The 18355-nt window shown below is 40.2% G+C and overlaps 1 protein-coding gene across 1 annotated transcript in view; it reads left to right on the top strand.

Moving 5' to 3' along the window:
- The window catches only part of ofcc1 (orofacial cleft 1 candidate 1), an 89806-nt gene that overhangs the window by 69452 nt on the left and 1999 nt on the right, over nt 1-18355 (top strand). Inside the window, exon 21 of the mRNA XM_056365080.1 lies at nt 14435-14638. Within this exon, the coding sequence (XP_056221055.1) occupies nt 14435-14638 (204 nt within the window). The remainder of the gene's footprint in view (nt 1-14434; nt 14639-18355) is intronic.

Raw genomic sequence — 18355 nt, 5'->3', positions numbered from 1 at the left:
CTTTCTCAGCCATGTGCAACGTGCTGTAGCCTGTCTTGGCCTTGTTTGTGTGTGTGTGTGTGTGTGTGTGTGTGTGTGTGTGTGTGTGTAGGTGTGTGTGTGTGTGTGTGTGTGTGTGTGTGTGTGTGTGTGTGTTGCATGAAGCCAGTGTGTGGCTACGTAACTGAGTTTATATGTCCATGCGTCAATATCTCCGTAAATGAGCATGTGCATCTGTACAGTGTGACCCCTGACATTTAAAATATGTGCATTGTACAACAGTATACGTGCCCATTAATTCAAATGTGCTGGAGTATGTGTCTGTTAGTCCGTGTTGGCACGTGTTTGTGTGCCTACATACAGTCTGCATTAGTGGTATGAGCCCAAATCTCAGCAAAAAGGCGTTGAACTTGGGCCAGCTCTGATAGACAGGGTGCGGGTGTTGGTGGAGTAGAGGGAATGACCTTCTATAGCTTAGAGAGCCTCTGCACAGTACAGCCCGCCCCCCCCCCCCATCTCCCCACAATCGTCCATTCCCTCCCTCCCCCTCCTCTGCTGCCTAGCCCCAAGCGCCTGCAGGCGTTGGAGATGCATACATGCATTGCCTCACTGTGTGAGGCTTTGTCTGTTTGTGAGAATGGGTGTATGTGTGTGTATTAGCATGTAGATGAGTATGACTGTTTGTGTGTGTGTGGATGAACAAAAGAAGTAGCAGTAGAAGTCTACTTCTCTCACACAGTAAACACTGATTGATGCTCCTTTCTGCTGCACCTGTGTGCCCACTACATTTTCTTGTTGTGATTGCCTTTTGTTTTGAAATATACACCTAAATGCTATTACAACGGCAATGTGGTATCAATATCAATGTAAAAAAGAAAGGATCGATCATAAAGTATTTTTAATGTGTAGTGGTTTGGTTTAACATACAACACCTTCTATACAGTGGCTGATAAAGTTGTCATGACCAAATAACCAATTAAGCATGCACATCAGAATGCTGATATATTATCATCACCACATACTTGGCTTAATAACAAGTGTGAAAGTTACAGAATCCCTGAGCGGTTTCCCTGATATATTTTCTTGGAACAAAAAAAATCCTTTAACTCTAAATCTTTAGTTATTAACAGAGTTGTTCAGTAGCCTACACGTACAAACAAATCTGTATCAGCAAATTTACAAACTGAACTAACTATACTGAATCAAAATTGTGACTGACCAAATCAGTAGCTTTAAGCATCACAAACCCACCAGTGGCTAAGAGCACCGTTTTCAGCTCAGCTGTGATACACAGTATGTTACTTCCTTAGCAGCTTATTAAAAGACCATGAAAGCCACAGAAACAATCATAATATGATAACTCTACCATAAATAATGAGTTGCTAAGCTAAGCCATTAACCTTATGTGCAGTGCTAGGGTAGGTTAGTTTTTGAATTAAACATGACTGTCATGGTTTGCTATGGCAGACACCTTTTGCTAGTTTTGTTTGGACTTTTTGCACTTCCTGTTTTATTTTGTAATTGGTTTCCTTGTGTCAGTGTTTTGCTTCCTGTCTTGGTCCTGTGTCTGTGTGGTGATTGTCTGCCTCGCCCTAATGTGTTTCACCTGTGTTCAATCACCCTTGCCTCCCTTGTCTATATAATCTTTGTGCTCCCTTTTGTCTGGATCGGTTCGTCTGTTTAGTTCAGGGTTTGTTCACGTCGTCTGTTCATGTCTGTTATTTTGGTTAATAAACCTGTCTGCACCGTTCCCCAAGTTTTGGCTGCATTTGGGTCCTACTTACCTCAAAACCCTTGACAATGACAGCCTGAACCATAAACAGACTGAACATACTACTGAAGTGAAGACAACCTAAATCAGCGCTGAACATCAGGCCAAATGAACGGCATTGCATTCACTTATGTTGTACATACTGAAGTGCCTTTGAACCGTGATACATTCACTTACTGTTTTACTTACTGAAGTGCTTATGAAATGTGATACATTCACCTACTCTGGGGTAATGTAATGCTGTCATAGGTCCTTGGGCTTTACGAAGCCTGTTGGCCAGCAACCACATATTCGCCACAACCAACCTATTTACCACTGCACATACTGATACCCCCAAGTCAATCCTCACCACAACAAATATAGTGTACATACATTCACTTAATTTACATACTAAAGTCTTTCAAATTACCCCCCCGGGGTGGACCTTAGAGCACAGATTTGAGAGTTTTGTGAGAAGAAGGCAAAGTCATCCCAGATCTTGCAGTTGCTGTTGATGTGACTGCATTAATGAATCAAATAAATACTAAACTTCAAGGCAAAGGCCTATTTGCATATGAATTGTACAGCCTGGTGAAGGCTCTCATGAGAAAGTTGCAGTTTCTTTCAAGTCAACTGGAGGGTAACATTCCGACCCACATGCCAACACTGAAAGAAGCCACACCATCAGCTGAGCACCTCCGCAGGTACTCATCCATGTTAGGGGCACTGCATGGTGAGTTTTCAAGGCGATCTGAAGACTGAGGGTGAGATAGACATGATTTCTTCTCCCCTCCCTTGCAGTGTGGATAATGCACCCAGTGATGTTCAGCTCGAACTCATTGACCTGCAGTCTGATACACTACTAGCAGAGCACTTAAAGTCAGTATCACTGCTGGAACAAACCTTCTCAGTGATAAAGTTTAACAAATCCAGATACAGATCCTCGCTCACTGACGATCTCCTGTCAGGTGTCCTTCGCATATCAACCTCAGACATTTAACCTGACTTCATTGCACTTCAAGCCTAACGCAGACTTGATTTCTCTCAATGAACAAGAGAAATAACTGAAAAACAGCAAATTAGGTAATTAGACTACAAACAACACAGCAATAGCACTGTAACTATATAAAATTAATTTAATGCTGGTCTTTGAAATATTGCAAAAAAAGAGCACATTTTGTTCACAATCATTTTCGTGAATGTTGATTAAATAATGATATAATGTTGGAGTTTTTACTATTCCTGCTGCACATTTTCATTGCCTAATCGTAATATCTACTCTTACCAGTAGCAGCTTATCAAAGCAATACAATTACATACCGCTTTTTATAAAGATATAAAAATTAATATTGAGCAGAACTGAGTTCAGCCTATTGGTCCGGCCTTCCACAACAGTCCCAGTTTCTGGGTTGCCCCTTGGGAAATGAATTGTCCACCCCTGGTCTGGAATGGCAACTGGCGGCCTGCCAGCAATAAGTATAGCAATAAGTATCTTGACTATTTATTTATTTTATCTAAAGCTCCAAATGAACCAGTTTTTCACCAGAGCAGAACAAGAACCACCGTCACCAGCTGTAGTCCAAGACGGTTGAGTTAAGAGTCTGGCTGTTAGACCAGAGACCTGCTGCAGGCAGGACCACCCGAGGCGGGGTTACCCACAGGGGCGTGTCAATGGGTGGGCTGGGGTGGTATGCCCACCCAGAGATAAGCCTTGTCCACCCAGAGGAATCATCTGCCCATCCAATGAAAACTGAAAAAAGCTACTTTTTTAAGCGTTCGTAGTTTTCTGTAATTTTGTCATGGGTCATCAAAAAATGCACTGCTTAAATATTGGCCATTTTGATGGTGTAGGTGTGCTTAGTCAGTGCTCCTCCTTTACATTATTGCCAAACCACAACGCTTCTTCACAGATGCTGTACAGACACGGTTAAGTGAATTGCAAGACCTGTTTGAAGCTAGCTGCTCTCAGCAATCCAATTAAAACTGTTAATACCTTTGATTCATGTTCATTCTTTTTTCTGGTTCTTATAAGTTGTATTAGTAGTCTTGTATAGTTTCACAGTTGAGTTTGCACATTTTGCAAGCTGTGTGTTTCTTTTAAGTTACCAGCTCAGTTGGTGGCTATTGGTTTAGTAATTAGCCAGCTAGCTAGCCAGCTCCAGGCTAGCTATAGCTGTTGTTGCTAGTCACTGGAGTTGGTTTGTTGGGTATAAAATATTTTGACAGAAGGGTAACACAACTAGTTTTATTTAACTGGCTAGGTAAATCTTCCAGCATGGATAGGTGGCTCATTAAAAAACAGGCACCTTCAACCCCAGTGCATGCTCCCTACGCTGTCGAGCTCAGCACATCTACACTGAGCAAAGCGTTACTGACGGCAGTAAACTTCTGTCCTCCACAGAATCCAGATGCACCATCCTCCACCTCTGCTGTGTCTGCTCCTTACTTAAATATGGATAGCCAATCCCAGCCAATTTTAAGTAGTTATCCCAAGCACCCATTTGAGAAGCTTTAGTGTGGGTTGGTACCAGTCTTGACCATGACTAGAATATTCTGTCTGCCATGATGCCTGCTTTTGCTTTGTCTATCGCAAATTTGGGGTTTCCAATTCAGAACGAGAGGACATATTCATGAAACGTGGAAACACTAATTGTAAAAGAGTGCTTGAACGAGACAGTGGTTTCCTTAAACATGCCTCTAGTATTCCTCATGTTAGAGCGATCTCTGCATGGAAGGAATACCAGCGTCACTCAGAGATAGGTGAAAGTATTGGGTTACTGGGTCAAACCCAGATGGAGAAGAACAGGTACTATGTTAAAAGCATAGGCGAGGTCATTCAGTTTCTCACTGTAAATGAGCTAGCTCTCCATGGGCAATGTCAGGGGGATGGGGATGAGGCAGGTCTTTTAATAAGGCTGTTTGATTACACCATTCAAAAAGATCATATTGGGCCTAGACATCGTTCTATCCTAGGCAGAACTATACTAGTTCATCATACAAATGTTCATCATACAGGCACTGCTGCCTGCATACTGCATACTGTTCTATTGTAGTCTACTGAAGATCCAAACCAAAATTTGCTCACAAGTTTTCCTCTGTAGTTCATACAAATGCTCATCACAAAATCAAAATTTTAGTTTAATTATTATTTTCTTTTTCATGGGGTAATGGCCCCGGACCCCCCTATAAAAATTGGATGCTGTAATTGTATTCCTTTTGTATTTTAAATTCCAGTTGCATTTTCATCCATCAATTTCTTAAATTAGCCTTTGATTACATTCTGGCCCACCATCTAATGGATTAGAAAAAAGTTGGCCTGAAGCCAAACTTACTTGCCTGCCCCTGGAATATAGAATATATTAAAGTCATAATAAGCATTAAAACAAATCCCTGAATATGGCTACATGTCTATTCCAGCAAAATTGTTGATTAGCCCCTTGAATCAAACATTGTCTCAAAGTATGCCATTGGCATTCTTAAGTTAGACAGGTAAGCATCTTTGTTTTGACAAGTCCCTGGGAATAGTGCATGGATCCTCTGGTACCCTCAGTGTTGCCTTTAGCGGTCTCCAGTTTGGTCATGCAGTGGCAGAAGCTGCCATTCTATTTCTTGGACAGCAAGTGACCCTGCTGTGGATGTAGCCTACTTGTTTCCAAGTCAATGTCCAGTCCTGGTAGTGAGATCTGCTTGCCATCTTCTTGGCTGAGTTCCACTCTCTTGAGGCATCAAGCTCACATTAGTGTTAGCTACACTGTGCCTCAAGCCTTTTTGAAAAATCTAAAATTAAAGTATTCCTGGTCTCGCTCTTTTTTTTTTTTTTTTAGCTTTTCACTTTTCAGCACCATTCTTATGTCTCCTAAAGTCCACCATGGTTGTTTACAATTTTTTGCACTGGAAATTGAGTCACAGCATTTAGAAGTCCTTTCAGTCTCCTGGGCTTCAGCCCAGGAAAGCCTGTACATTAAATCACCCATGCACCTAGTAGTGTACATTGTGGAGGTATTACATTCACTTACTGCTGTACATGCTACAGCTTGCGTTTGAATGGTGATGCAAAAATTTAGTTCAGGAGAAAGTGAATGAACTACATTATCAGTGACTACAAATAAAGGACGGACCTCTTTACCTTCCGCCACATTTTAAGTGCTGAAGTGTAATAAACTGTACTATCATCACTATACAAGCTAGCCTGTGATGAGCAACAAAATGCCAACTATAGAACTAATATAGGGTTAAGATAATGAACAGTGTAAGTGCTTGAACAGCCAACAGTACTCCTGGCAACAATACATCTGTGATGGTGAATAACAATCTGCTAAAAGTTGATCACCAGGAATCAGGTGGCCAACAAGGCCACTGTTCTTTGTGATAAAAGTATTGCAGGCCCTTCCACCACAATTTTGAAACAAACATCACATAACCACTGCGGGTTATGCAATAGAGGACTTGGTAAGTATTGTGATGTTTGTGATTGCTGTATCTCTGTGATTGTTTCCTTATTTGAGAATAGTCTATGATGCATGTTGCTTGGGGATAATTGTCACTGAAACTCTGAGGCGTTATTCTTTTCCCTCATAAAATTTTCAAGTATTGGTCTCCAGAGCAGGAAACTATGTACCTAAGTCTGTGAACAAACCAAGATACAGCCTCATTATAACAAGAAACAGTTGTTCATGGACCATAAACTTGATAATCCTTGGCTGTAAGAGAAAAGCTGCAAGGACAAAAACTCTCAATACCTACACCTGTGAAAAAGCAGTGTTAACTTAGCTGACTTGAGCTGTTTTACCATTTTGGGCTACACGGATGCACACTAGATATTGTTAGGTCAATAGAGATTGACTGCTTTTAACCAAAATCCACCATGCTGTTGTCATTTGGAAGAAAGTCTGTTTCTGTTAATATTCTTTAGCTACTTCTAGCAAACATCTTAGTCCTCAGCACACCCAACAAATCTCAGACAAGTGAACGCATGCATTTTGCAGGGTGATGCAACCTCAGTAATGGTGACTTGTTTACGTCCTTTACTTACCCACAGCCATCGCGTGATTCAGAGATTCAGCATCTTGCCTATTTTTCATTCATGGCTCGCACATCTCCCATCAAAAATAGACAAAGAAAAGATCTGTTGATGTCAAACTGACATCATCCCAGCAATAATACATAAAACTGCTACCTATAGTTGTCTATATCTAGGCTTAATATGAATATGACACAAATATGAACATGCCAGCAACCTCTATGTAGAGAGATAGATCAGGATGGTGGTAGCAGAAAAGCAGCAGAGATGCAGCCGGTGCAAACATATATGCGTGATTCCCATCAGCCACCATGCTCACGCAATGCAGGCAGTGTAATCCCTGCATAACTTGCTGGTACTAGCCCAGAAAACCAAGCCCATACATAAATTGTTCCATAGTTTTAATTTCCAAACCAACTCATGTACTATCTGCATCCAAATTCCTATGCACAGCTATATCTCACTCCCCTTCTCTAAATCCTGTCTCCTCCAGGTAACAGTACTAGTGCTCTATCTCCATCATTTCTCTGCTCATTACAGTTTTAAATATGTCCTCAGTCACAGCAGCAGATCGACATGCAACTCTATTCCCAATCAGGCCTCTTGCCAGAAGCCCCATTCCAAGAACTAGGTCCAGAACCAGTATTCTCCCAAATCCAAACCCTTATCCCCCACTTCACATTGCTCCAGTCTTCCTCTCAAGTCTCAGTCCCATCTATACTCCTAGCCACAGCCAGGGCTTCCATGTGCAACTGACACATAAATAACCAAGCCTGTCCGCCACCCAGGCAAATTCAAATGCACCTGTCAAAGTGATGAAGCACCCGCCCGCAGGGAAGCATTGTTTACATTTTCACTCCACTCTTTGCAAAAGTGAGATTCTAATTATTTTCCCACTGTAAATTAAAGCCAAGTGGGACAGAATTACAAACCAAAAGGATCATGGTAATGGCAGGAGAAAACCCCAGCCCTCCCATGTATGAATTGTGCAAAGGGTCGGAAAGAAAATGAAGAACTTATGCAGCGTATTTGTGGTAGACAGAAGGAAGGTCATGATCTTCTCTCTTTAAGACTGGAGATAGTGAGAGTGATAGAGAGGGGTGAAAAGGGAGGTATACGATCCACAGAGGCTGTGTAATGAGTATACTTCTGTTGTGCTCATTACGGACAGGATCTAGAGAACTTCAACCAACTGGAATAAATTATGCCCTCACATTTCATATATAATTATATGCCAAAAATGTGCTGCATTATTTTTCATACCAATGGACATGGAGAGAGAAAGACAGAGAGAGCAATATAGATAGAGAGTGAGAGAGAAGTGAAAGATTTAATTAGTCCATGGGAACATGCAAATGGTAGGCAAAATTAGATAGAGGAAGGGAGATCTGGGTAAGAGAGGGTGCACAAATGGGAATGATTGCTATCTACTTTGGATCAATCATTTAAAGATCAGGAGGAATGACAGGTCTATACGTGCCCACGCCTTAGGCTCCTGTCCTGGACATTTGCCAGCCTGGCTCAGAGTATCTACCCATGGAGACTTCTCCTTCTCTCCTCCCTCTAGTCACACACGGATACACACACACATATGTGCTGGTTTGTAAACAATTTGTTCAAACACTTACTTATATGTATACCCATATGTATACCCATTTCCAATAAAAGCTTAATATTAAATACCTATGAGTAACTCACTCTGGGGCCTAGCCTATTAGTTTATTAATAAGTTATGCAACCCCCCCCATCCCCACTCATGGTAGTATTTTGAAAATGGTGGATTTCAGGATACATTATTTGGCTTTTGTTGACTTCTAATTTGCTCTCTAGCAGTGGAATGGCATCAGGGTAAGCAGGGCAAGCTACATGTATTCCCACCTAAAACATGCAATTAGAACAATACTGAAATGAAAGTCTCCTAATATCTCAGAACCACATTCTGTCCTATAAAGGATCTGATATTGCCCATGTAATTTACTTTACTTCACCAGCCTGTCTTCCGATCACAGCAACCACATTCATTTAGTTTATGGCTTAAACTGTCTCAGTGTGGTAAAATTATAACTGACTTCACGTCCACTGGGTTGGCGGTGGTGGCCTGAGATGGTGCAACCTGCTCCCCTCCTCTCACTGGTCCCTGATGGGAAGAACTGTCCTGGAAGTGTTCATCATCGTCTCTCTTACTCCCCACGTCATCGTGTGTTCAGTATACAATATGCTAAATGTTCAATGGCATTCATTATCATTTAAATTAAATCTTTACAAATATATGTTTTTGATTTATTTTATCTTTTTCAAATCAAGTATGTGGGACAGTAATGTACTTAAAGAAAATACCTGGGTTCTGTGACAGCTACATTTGTGGACATTGAAATTCTGCAGTTTTGTGGAAATATTGTATTGTATTGAACTAATTCATACCAGCGTCACACCATGCAGCCTGGCACAAATTTTACGTATACAATATGAAGTAACAGTGACTTAATTAATAAATACATCTAAATACGAGTAAAATGGAAAAAGGCTTTGGTGGATCATAGTGGTAAGATGATGTAAAACAAATCATCATGGACAAAATCCCAGTGTATATAATGACCAAAATCAACACATTTTATTTGATATGCTCCACTATAAATAACTAGTAGGCCTATAAGAATATGTAGAAGACGTGCTATATGAATGTGCTTCAATATAAAAAGGTAAGAAAGTAAAGCCCTTGTGATAATTTTATCTGACAAGTTGTAATATCTGTCACATGCATCATCAATTTCTAATAAAAACGCAAAAAAAAAAAACAGGTGAAACTAAATATTTTTGTCCGATTATGATTTATTGTTTTGAATCCAAAGTGATTTTAAACTCTAAAGCTTTTAACTGAATGACTCGTTTTCCCTTTAACATTACAATTAACTGTCAACACGAATTTTCCGTGATATCAACGATCGTTGGTTTAACACCATCTTACTTTTCAGAACATTATCTTCATTGTTTGTTACTGTTGTCATTTGTATAAATGATTTCAAGCCCCAAGCAAGTCCTGTAGCAGTCTTATTACTCCTCCATGAAGTCCATTAGCATAGTATTTATGAACATGCAGCGCCAGATCCAGAATGCCGTTTGCTCGTTCTCATAGCCCAGAGGCACGATGAGAGTGACACTACTGCACATATTAAGTGGGCGGCATGTCGTGGAAGTAACCCGGAAGCCAGAAACTTTTCTGGCGTATGCGCCAGGTGAGCAACTTCTATAGAAATGAACGGGCGCCATTTTTGATCTGGTATCTAGTTCTAATAATACATCCATGGTGCATAGGCATTGAGGATAATCCTGGGATCCTTTACGAGTGATTAGTTATATCGAACGTGTACTTGTCAAGCTGTCCTTGACTCAGCTTCTACAATTCTGAGATTAGTTAGGATATTGCTCACATTATATATCACATTACATTTACTCATTTGGTACTAGGACTGGGCAATTCATCAAATTTATTTTTGATTATGATTTTGGCCTCCAATGATTAAAAAAACAAAATAATCAAAAGAAAACTATTATTATGTCACATTCTGTTTCACAACAGATTTCATCTCCCGTACAAAAACCATCCAACATTACTGGTTCTGCTCTCGTTCCTGAAATTACGAAAATAGATTTGTTATTGCAACATAAAAGTTCTCTTACACATTCACCAACTCCGTTTCTGATTAAGACATTGGTCTGTGATGCATTTTCGCTGTTCCTATGCAGAAGTTCATCTGCATCTCATTCTCTCTGACCCTGTGTATGAGGGGCGGGACAGCGCTCACACACACCTTGGAGCACTGTGCAGTACACACACACTGAGACCCTGCTCTTAGTGACAATGGAGAGAACTAAACGTTTTGAAGTGTGGTTTAGTCTTTTTCATTTAAGGATGGAAGCACGAGTGATCTTTGGACACATCCAGTGAAAGTCCATCACATTCAGAGAGAGTAATGTACAGTTGTCGACCAACTAGCTCGCAGCTCATCTGTCGCTCATCACACACTCAGATATCTTTAACTTATATCATGTATTACAGGAATAACTACATAGACACAACGCTTTTTGTTTTGTTTCATTTTTTTTTATATTCTGTTCTTTTTTCCAAAGTCAGTAAGAAATCATGTTGAATAATCGTGATCTCAATATTGACCAAAGTAATTGTGATTTTGATTTTTGCCATAATCGAGCAGCTGTATCTGGTAGACACTTTTATCCAAAGAGACTTACAAGTGAGGGACAACATTAAAGCTTCAGTGCAGTAGGAGACCTTAGTGTAAGTACTAAGTACTACATCTATTCAATAAGTGCAAAAAGATCAGGTAAAGTGAACCAAAAGTAAATAGTAAGTGCTAGTTAGGCATGTTAGGGTGTTAGGAGAGGAGGTGCTCTCAGATGAGATGTATCTTCAAGAGACAGCCCTGCTTGGTAGCTTGTCCCACCATCCGGTAACCACAACCAAGAACAGTATGGAGAATTGCCTTCTGTGCAGGGATGGCAAAACCAGATGACATTCCTTGATAGAACGCAGTGGCCGAGAAGGAGCATCTTAGTTTGATGTTCAGCTCTGCTTGCCTATCTGTAAAAGTAAATGCATTCCACCATACCCTGTGATTGGTTCCCATTTTGAAACTGGCAATGGCAAAGTTTTCTGCAAGGTCAAGAGGTCAGGTTTGCCTACTGTTTTGGTTTTTGACAGGGATATGCCACATCGGGTCACAATGGAAATGTTCTTTTTGTAAAAATGGTCAATTCTAGACAGTGTGTTTATGTTTGACATGTGAGAAAATATAAGGAAAATGCCAGGCATTGATTCTTGTGATGGTAAAGGACGTGTGAGACAAATATATAAAATACACTGTACCATTCCCAGACAAAGCTATTACTAGAAATGTATGTCACACAGTGGGAAATTACTTCTTAATTAGCAGAAAACTGTCTGCCTTCTTTTTAGCTGTTAGATGAAGTTTAAATCTCAATTTAGAAGTGAATATGAATCAGTTTTTTTCTTTTTAAGTATAATACAAAACTATATCTTAGAATGTGGTTTATTTATCCTTATGTCGGAGGCAGTGATGCCTATTTTTTTTGCCTCAAACTATGATTTTAGTAACAGTAATTCCAAATTCATGTCTTGACGGACTGTATATTTGCACTCACTTGAATAAAAATGATGGACATTTCAGTCAAATTTTATTACAAGTCACAGTGGATTTTTCAAAAGAAAACCTTTCCACAGGCGCCTGTATTTAAGTCCTGATTGCCTTTATTCTGCATTCATTTGTGGTATGGTATGATTTGGTAGGTGTGAAATCGCATCTTCTCCCAGAAAGACAGACAGACTATATTTGTGAACCATGGAGCCATGTCTGCAGCTGTGCCATCCCCACATCCTGTGTCCCTGGGAGGGAGGCTCCTATTCTCCATGTGCATTTGCAGTAATGTCTACAAATACTGAAATTTATATCCCTGCTGGAAAACATGGTTTGCCATTTATAGTCATCCGCTAAAGGAAATAAGGCCCGTCTCTCTTGATGCAAGTCAAGGGACTGATGCAGACTCTATCAGATTTCTAAATACAGACCCCAACAATAAATCCCAGCTTGATTGGGTTTGAATTGGGTTAGCTCACTTGAATGCTATCTGCTTAACCCACAGCTGGCCTGTCTGCTCCATGCAGGCATTGAACCTAAATCAGTCACTTAGTGCTATCACATGGAACAATGGTGGAGTGGAGAGAAGCACTCAAGCTAGGGCTAGAAGCCAGGCTAGTACCATAACGTAACACAACAGACCAGAACAGAGTAGTGTAGAGCAGACAGGCCCTCTTATGCTCTTTCCTTTTTGTGTCATAGCAATGATGCATCCTGAGAGCCATGGTGCATTGCATGAAATGGCATCACCCAAACTGAACACACAAACACCTTTTCAGGCTTTTGTCTAGTCTTGTCAACTGGATTTCACATGCTAATTAGCGTAGGATGGTGGCATGGTTAACATGAAATAAATATATATTTTTATGCAAGCCAAAATACATACAGATGCACACCACACAGGGGAATTTAAGCAGGTGTGTTTAACCAAAGTGACTAAGGGCACAGAGGCTGAATCCATGGTGTTTCTATCACCACTGTACAGTTCCTACAAATCCCAGATTGGGGCCTTAGCTGGGTCATAAGAACACATCCTATGGCCAGTAGAGCAGGAAAGGATGTTTTCTTATTCGTGACTTTAAATGTTTGTGATTTCGTGCTGGATCATGAGCAAGGAGGAAGAGATGGAGGATTTTCTGCACATTCCCACTTCTGTTTCCTCAAATAATAAATAAATGAAAGCAGCAAATCAACATACACACACTACCCAGACAAACTGATTGCTGCCTTGCCAAGGTGCTGATTACTGAAGGAATTCAGGTAATCAGTTTCCCCCCAGTGTGGACCAAGGCCAAGCTTGAGGCAAGGTGCAGTTGAGGCAATTTCACTAATGAGCAGCTGAATTACTGTTGAAGAGATGCCCCCCCACCCCCTCAACACATACACAAACCATCATTAAATGTTCTTGGCTAGTCCTCTGTCTCTCTGCACTCATGACTTTTTGACATTTTGACAATGAGGTCCTTCCAACTCATGGGGTTGTCTGGTTCACGCAATGACTCTAATTACAAGTGTGATAATGGCTCATTGTTTTCATGGTGAAGTGCCTACAGTTGTGTTTGGCTAACTGTTTGTAAGTGTGGAGTGACAACCATACACCATTAAATTAAACCTCTCCTTCAGCTTGACCCTGCCACTCATGGCCTGCTGAATGAGCCTTTTTCCTTTATCTGTATTTTTAGACTAATCATAATTACGCAGCCAATTAGAAGGTCACCTTGAGTTTTACAAACTATCTCTTCTTTTTGACTCTAATTGTGTGTGTGTGTGTGTGTGTGTGTGTGTGTGTGTGTGTGTGTGTGCGTGCGTGCGTGCGTGCGTGCGTGCGTGCGTGCGTGCGTGCGTGCGTGTGTGCGTGCGTGCGTGTGTGTGTGTGAAATGTAAACTTTGCAATTTGGCCTATACATTCCCCTATAGGACAGGCAATGAACTCACATCAGCAAAACCACAAACACACACTGTTTCAATGGATTTACTGCTTTGTCTACTGTGATGCATGTGATCAGTAAGCATTCAAGCCTTTACCAGCAGACGCTATAAGAGAGGGGAAAAGCTTCCATGATCTACACACATGGATGACTTTGAGTTATATGACCTGCGTAACATGTTATATGGTCTGCTTGCTACCTGCGTCTCAATCTAATAGATTAGGGCAGCACATTACAGATGTGTGATTCCCCAGTGTACACACACACACAAAGAGTCAAAAACAAGCCTGCTACCAGGATAATATATATGTATGCATGATAGCAAACACAACCTGTCTCTTTATCAGCCACAGATCAGGCCCCATTAGACTCATGCGTTACTAGCAATTAGTGTGCTGATGTACTGCACACCACTGGTGCTTACAGTATCTGATGGCTGCAGTTGTATGTAACTAAAATTAATAGTGCTGCAGTTTGGTTAGTAGAGTTCACATGGATTTTAGTATGTTCCAGCTGGGTTTTTGAGTGAAAAACCTTACCTACATTTGTGTGTGTGTGTGTTCAAATATCTTCTCTGTTTGATCAGGTGGTAGTCCACGACTACATCTGGACAGCAGAAGACCCCTTACCCGGCTCTTTAACACCCAGTAGTGATGACCCGTTGAGGGAGGGTGCACCCCTACCAGAGGCAGAGACTAGCACACATGTGGTGATCTACACCCTGTACCAGAGTGGGCTGAAACAAAGATACAGACACTTCCTCCGACAATCGGACGGAGCTATCATTGAGGTGTGATATCAACATATTGCATACAATATTTTCGTAACAAATATATTCACTTTTTTATCATACCATACTATATTTTATTTCAATTCATAAGACTTGGTTCTGCATTAAAATACACAGATTTTCACCTATAAAATTTAGGGCTTTGGACAGGTCTGAATTGAAGAAAATGTCAAGTGAACGTTATCTGAATTTCAAATAATAGCAATTTATGTCTAATAAACCACATTTACAGACATTTGCCAGCCAGTTAAACAAAAACAAAGTGGAATATTTTTTTCCCTTGGGCAAAATCTGATTTTAAATAATTTCATCTTTTTTAACAAAAAATATTCTGGGACTTGCCCGGCAAAACAAATCAAAACTTATTTAAACATGTGCATGTATCTCCTAAAACTTACTCAACAAAACTCACCTTTTTCTCCATCTCTTCAGCCTGTAACCACCTTTTACAATTTGTATCATATGATATAAACCCTAGTACCTGATCCTGTCCAACACGGTGTCATGACTTATGATGAAATGTAATTCCAAACTGCAAAAAAAGGACACACTACTTATCTAAGTCATTTTTTCAGGCCCCCAAGAGCAACCTGGACCATCCCAAAAACATTCATATTTAGGAGGGGTTTATACAGTATATGCAAACAATTCGCTCTGAGGAACTGTTGTGTTCTAATTGTTCTTCATAATTTGAGTGATGGTCAGCTTATGTGAGTAAGTGAGTAAACATACAGCATAGTATGGTGTCACACTGTGTGTGTGTGTGTGTGTGTGTGTGTGTGTGTGTGTGTATAGCCTCTAGACCTGTGCAGATAAGACATCTAGGGAAAGTTGTATATACAGAGCATGCAAAAATTGACACAGGCATACACACGTACACACGTACACACACACACACACACACACACACACACACACACACACACACACAGCTCTTTAACTCCCACAAAAAGAAAAATACACAAATTAGATGCCTATATATATTTACTACACAATCTAGACACACACAGTCTCAGCTTACTAAGTAAATTCCTGACACTGCAGCTGTGAGAAACTTTTTCTACCCTGCCAAATCAACATTAAACTGTGAAGGGATCTTCATAGAGGCCACCTTAAATGAAAGATAGGTGTTACTATGTGAAAAACACACACACGCCATGCTCTATCTTTATATTTCTCTCTATTACTCTCTTTTCTCACACACTGTGTCCCTTGGGTATTGATATCTGTCCCTTGTAACATAACAGACACGGGCTTCCAGTTGCAAAAGATGCCGGTGGCATCCTCTTTCACTTTCTGCTATTGGGGAGCGATAACACCAACGCACAGTGTCGCCGAGAGAGCACCATGCCATTCCCCTTCGCCTCACAGCATGGACCCCAACTTTACATATTCAAAAATAATCCTCCCCTGAATATATAGACTGGGTTTATGTATAGATCCCGGGATCACCAAAGGGCATCTCCAGTACTCCGAAGAACACTTGAGCTGATTTTATTATTGCTTTATATAATTCTGGCAGCGATACACAGACTCCAACAGGGTGCTGTGTACAAACTGGCCTTCAGATGTAAGGTGACAGCTCCTCTGAGAGAAATAACAGCCAAGCAGGCACTTCTACAAAAATTAAATAGCTAAAAAATACAACAAGAAAAAAGAAAAAAGGCTGCACTATAAGATGCAGTGACCACAGTAATGCATAGAAGTTCCCGTCTATTCTTAGATTTATGACATTTTAAAGTAGTTTTATGGGTTTTCTGTATAGGCTTATTACTTAATTCACTTATCTGAATAACAGCATGGTTTATGGTGATGTTGTTACAATAAGCATTATGTAGCATGATTTCTGTAATCTTTCTGTAATTCTGAAATAAAAATGATTGCAGTTGGTTTTACTTTAAGCCAGATATGCTGAGGTATATTTGAAATTTCCACAAAGGCCTTTTTGTAAACTATCAACATATTACTTACTATGTAACATACACAACAGGTCATTTCCTTGTTTTTTTCTCATTGTTATCATTAGTAGAAGAAGTTTATAGTTTGAGCTTTGTTTTTCTGTTTTGAAATCTTGATGATCAATGTAGATGGTGCTTCAAGCAACAGGATGACTTTGACAAAAATATTTAACTTCATTTGACTATGTAATAATGTAACTCCATTTGCTCTCCCAGTTAGTTAAAAGGGTAATCCTGCTACTTGAAAAAGTGTGTTTCCATTTACTGAAGGAATATTGACGGAGAGCCCTGTTTTCACAGGCAGTGTCTTGGACACCAATGCCCCCAAGGACTTGCTCCTCCCTTAGACTAACATGACCACAGCTCCAGGGGCCAGCAGCTTTGCATAATACCCACTAATTTACACCCAAAATTTGTCTAAACGAACGCCTTAAAACGCAAGTCCTGGAAGAAGTGCCCTGAGCTATAGACACTGTTAGACACTGTTTGGAAGGAACAGAACAGTGAGGTGTGTCCTGTTTGATTTACTAGAGAGAGAGGCTGAGCGAGTCTTGAGAAACTAAATATTTCTATTGTTTATTCAGCCATTATTGAATCAGCTACATTGACTTAAAGTTTTTTTTGCTTCTTTCTGTGTTGCATCGTTAGCTAGAAATAAGAATGAAGTTTAAAGGAGTGGGAGTGTAGTAAAAAATATAGCAATAATGAAGTCTTTAGTGACTTGCATATTGAATTCTGTTTAAAGAAAGTTAATATTAATGATCCATCATATGCTCTCATTCAGTCTGGTGCCTGAGGCAGGCATCTGTAATATTGACCACAATGAAGGAATCTTCTCGCTGAATCACAACAATACAAAAAGTTAAAGCTACGTTCCCATCAGTTTGCTCCAATAAAAGACATTACAGGTAAAGTGAGCTGCAGCATTTCAAATACTCATTACCTATAAACAGATGTTCCCCAGCTGCCAACTCACAAAATGCACCACTGACAACAACTGTTATGCAGGAAAATGCATCTATATAACCTAGGACCTTCACAGAGGGCCTCATAACCACTCTGTCTGAAGAAACAAGATGGCTGATGAAGAAATTAATGCAGGCAAAGTGATTATCTTCCCTCCTAAAACCACAGTGGGTTTATGTCCCCCTGTGTCGCTTTTTCTCCCAGGCTAGCATTTAAGTGTCGATGGACTTATGAAAAGAGAGGACAAGCCAACTGTGCTCCTTTTGTCTCCTTCTCTCCATATGGGAGCAGCAGCATATGCAAGAACTGGCTTAGCTTCTGTAAAACTTCCATTAAAGATGCACAACTAAGGCTCTGCCAGCTTGAATATTACCTCTCTCCGCAAATTATTTATGGCTCGGAAAAAACGCTGATGATGAGCATCTCCAGCGACTTCTATAAATAAAAACACTTTTCTCTGCAATTTCAGCTCTGCTTATTTTTCCCGTTCTTTCTTTTTTTTTTTTTTTGTAGGATGTGCCTGACCATTTGTAGAAACAAAAGGTATGCAGTTTACTCACACTTAAATTGTATTTTATTTAATTATCTTAATATCACCAGGGATGGCATGTTGTATTATTTAGTATTAGTATATATTTTTCTTATAGTGATTATATTTTTATAACAACAGTGACAAAACTGATAAATATGATGATAATGGTGATAATAATTTTACTGTTAATGATTCTAGAGAGTGAGAGATGGAGAGCAGACAGATGCAAAGTTGGAAAGAGCACAGAGGATTGCTCTTTCA

This window comes from Seriola aureovittata, chromosome 20, assembly GCF_021018895.1.
Source record: "Seriola aureovittata isolate HTS-2021-v1 ecotype China chromosome 20, ASM2101889v1, whole genome shotgun sequence".
NCBI lineage: Eukaryota > Metazoa > Chordata > Actinopteri > Carangiformes > Carangidae > Seriola > Seriola aureovittata.
Note: the sequence above shows the minus strand (reverse complement) of the source record. Positions and strands in the feature narration are given on the sequence as shown.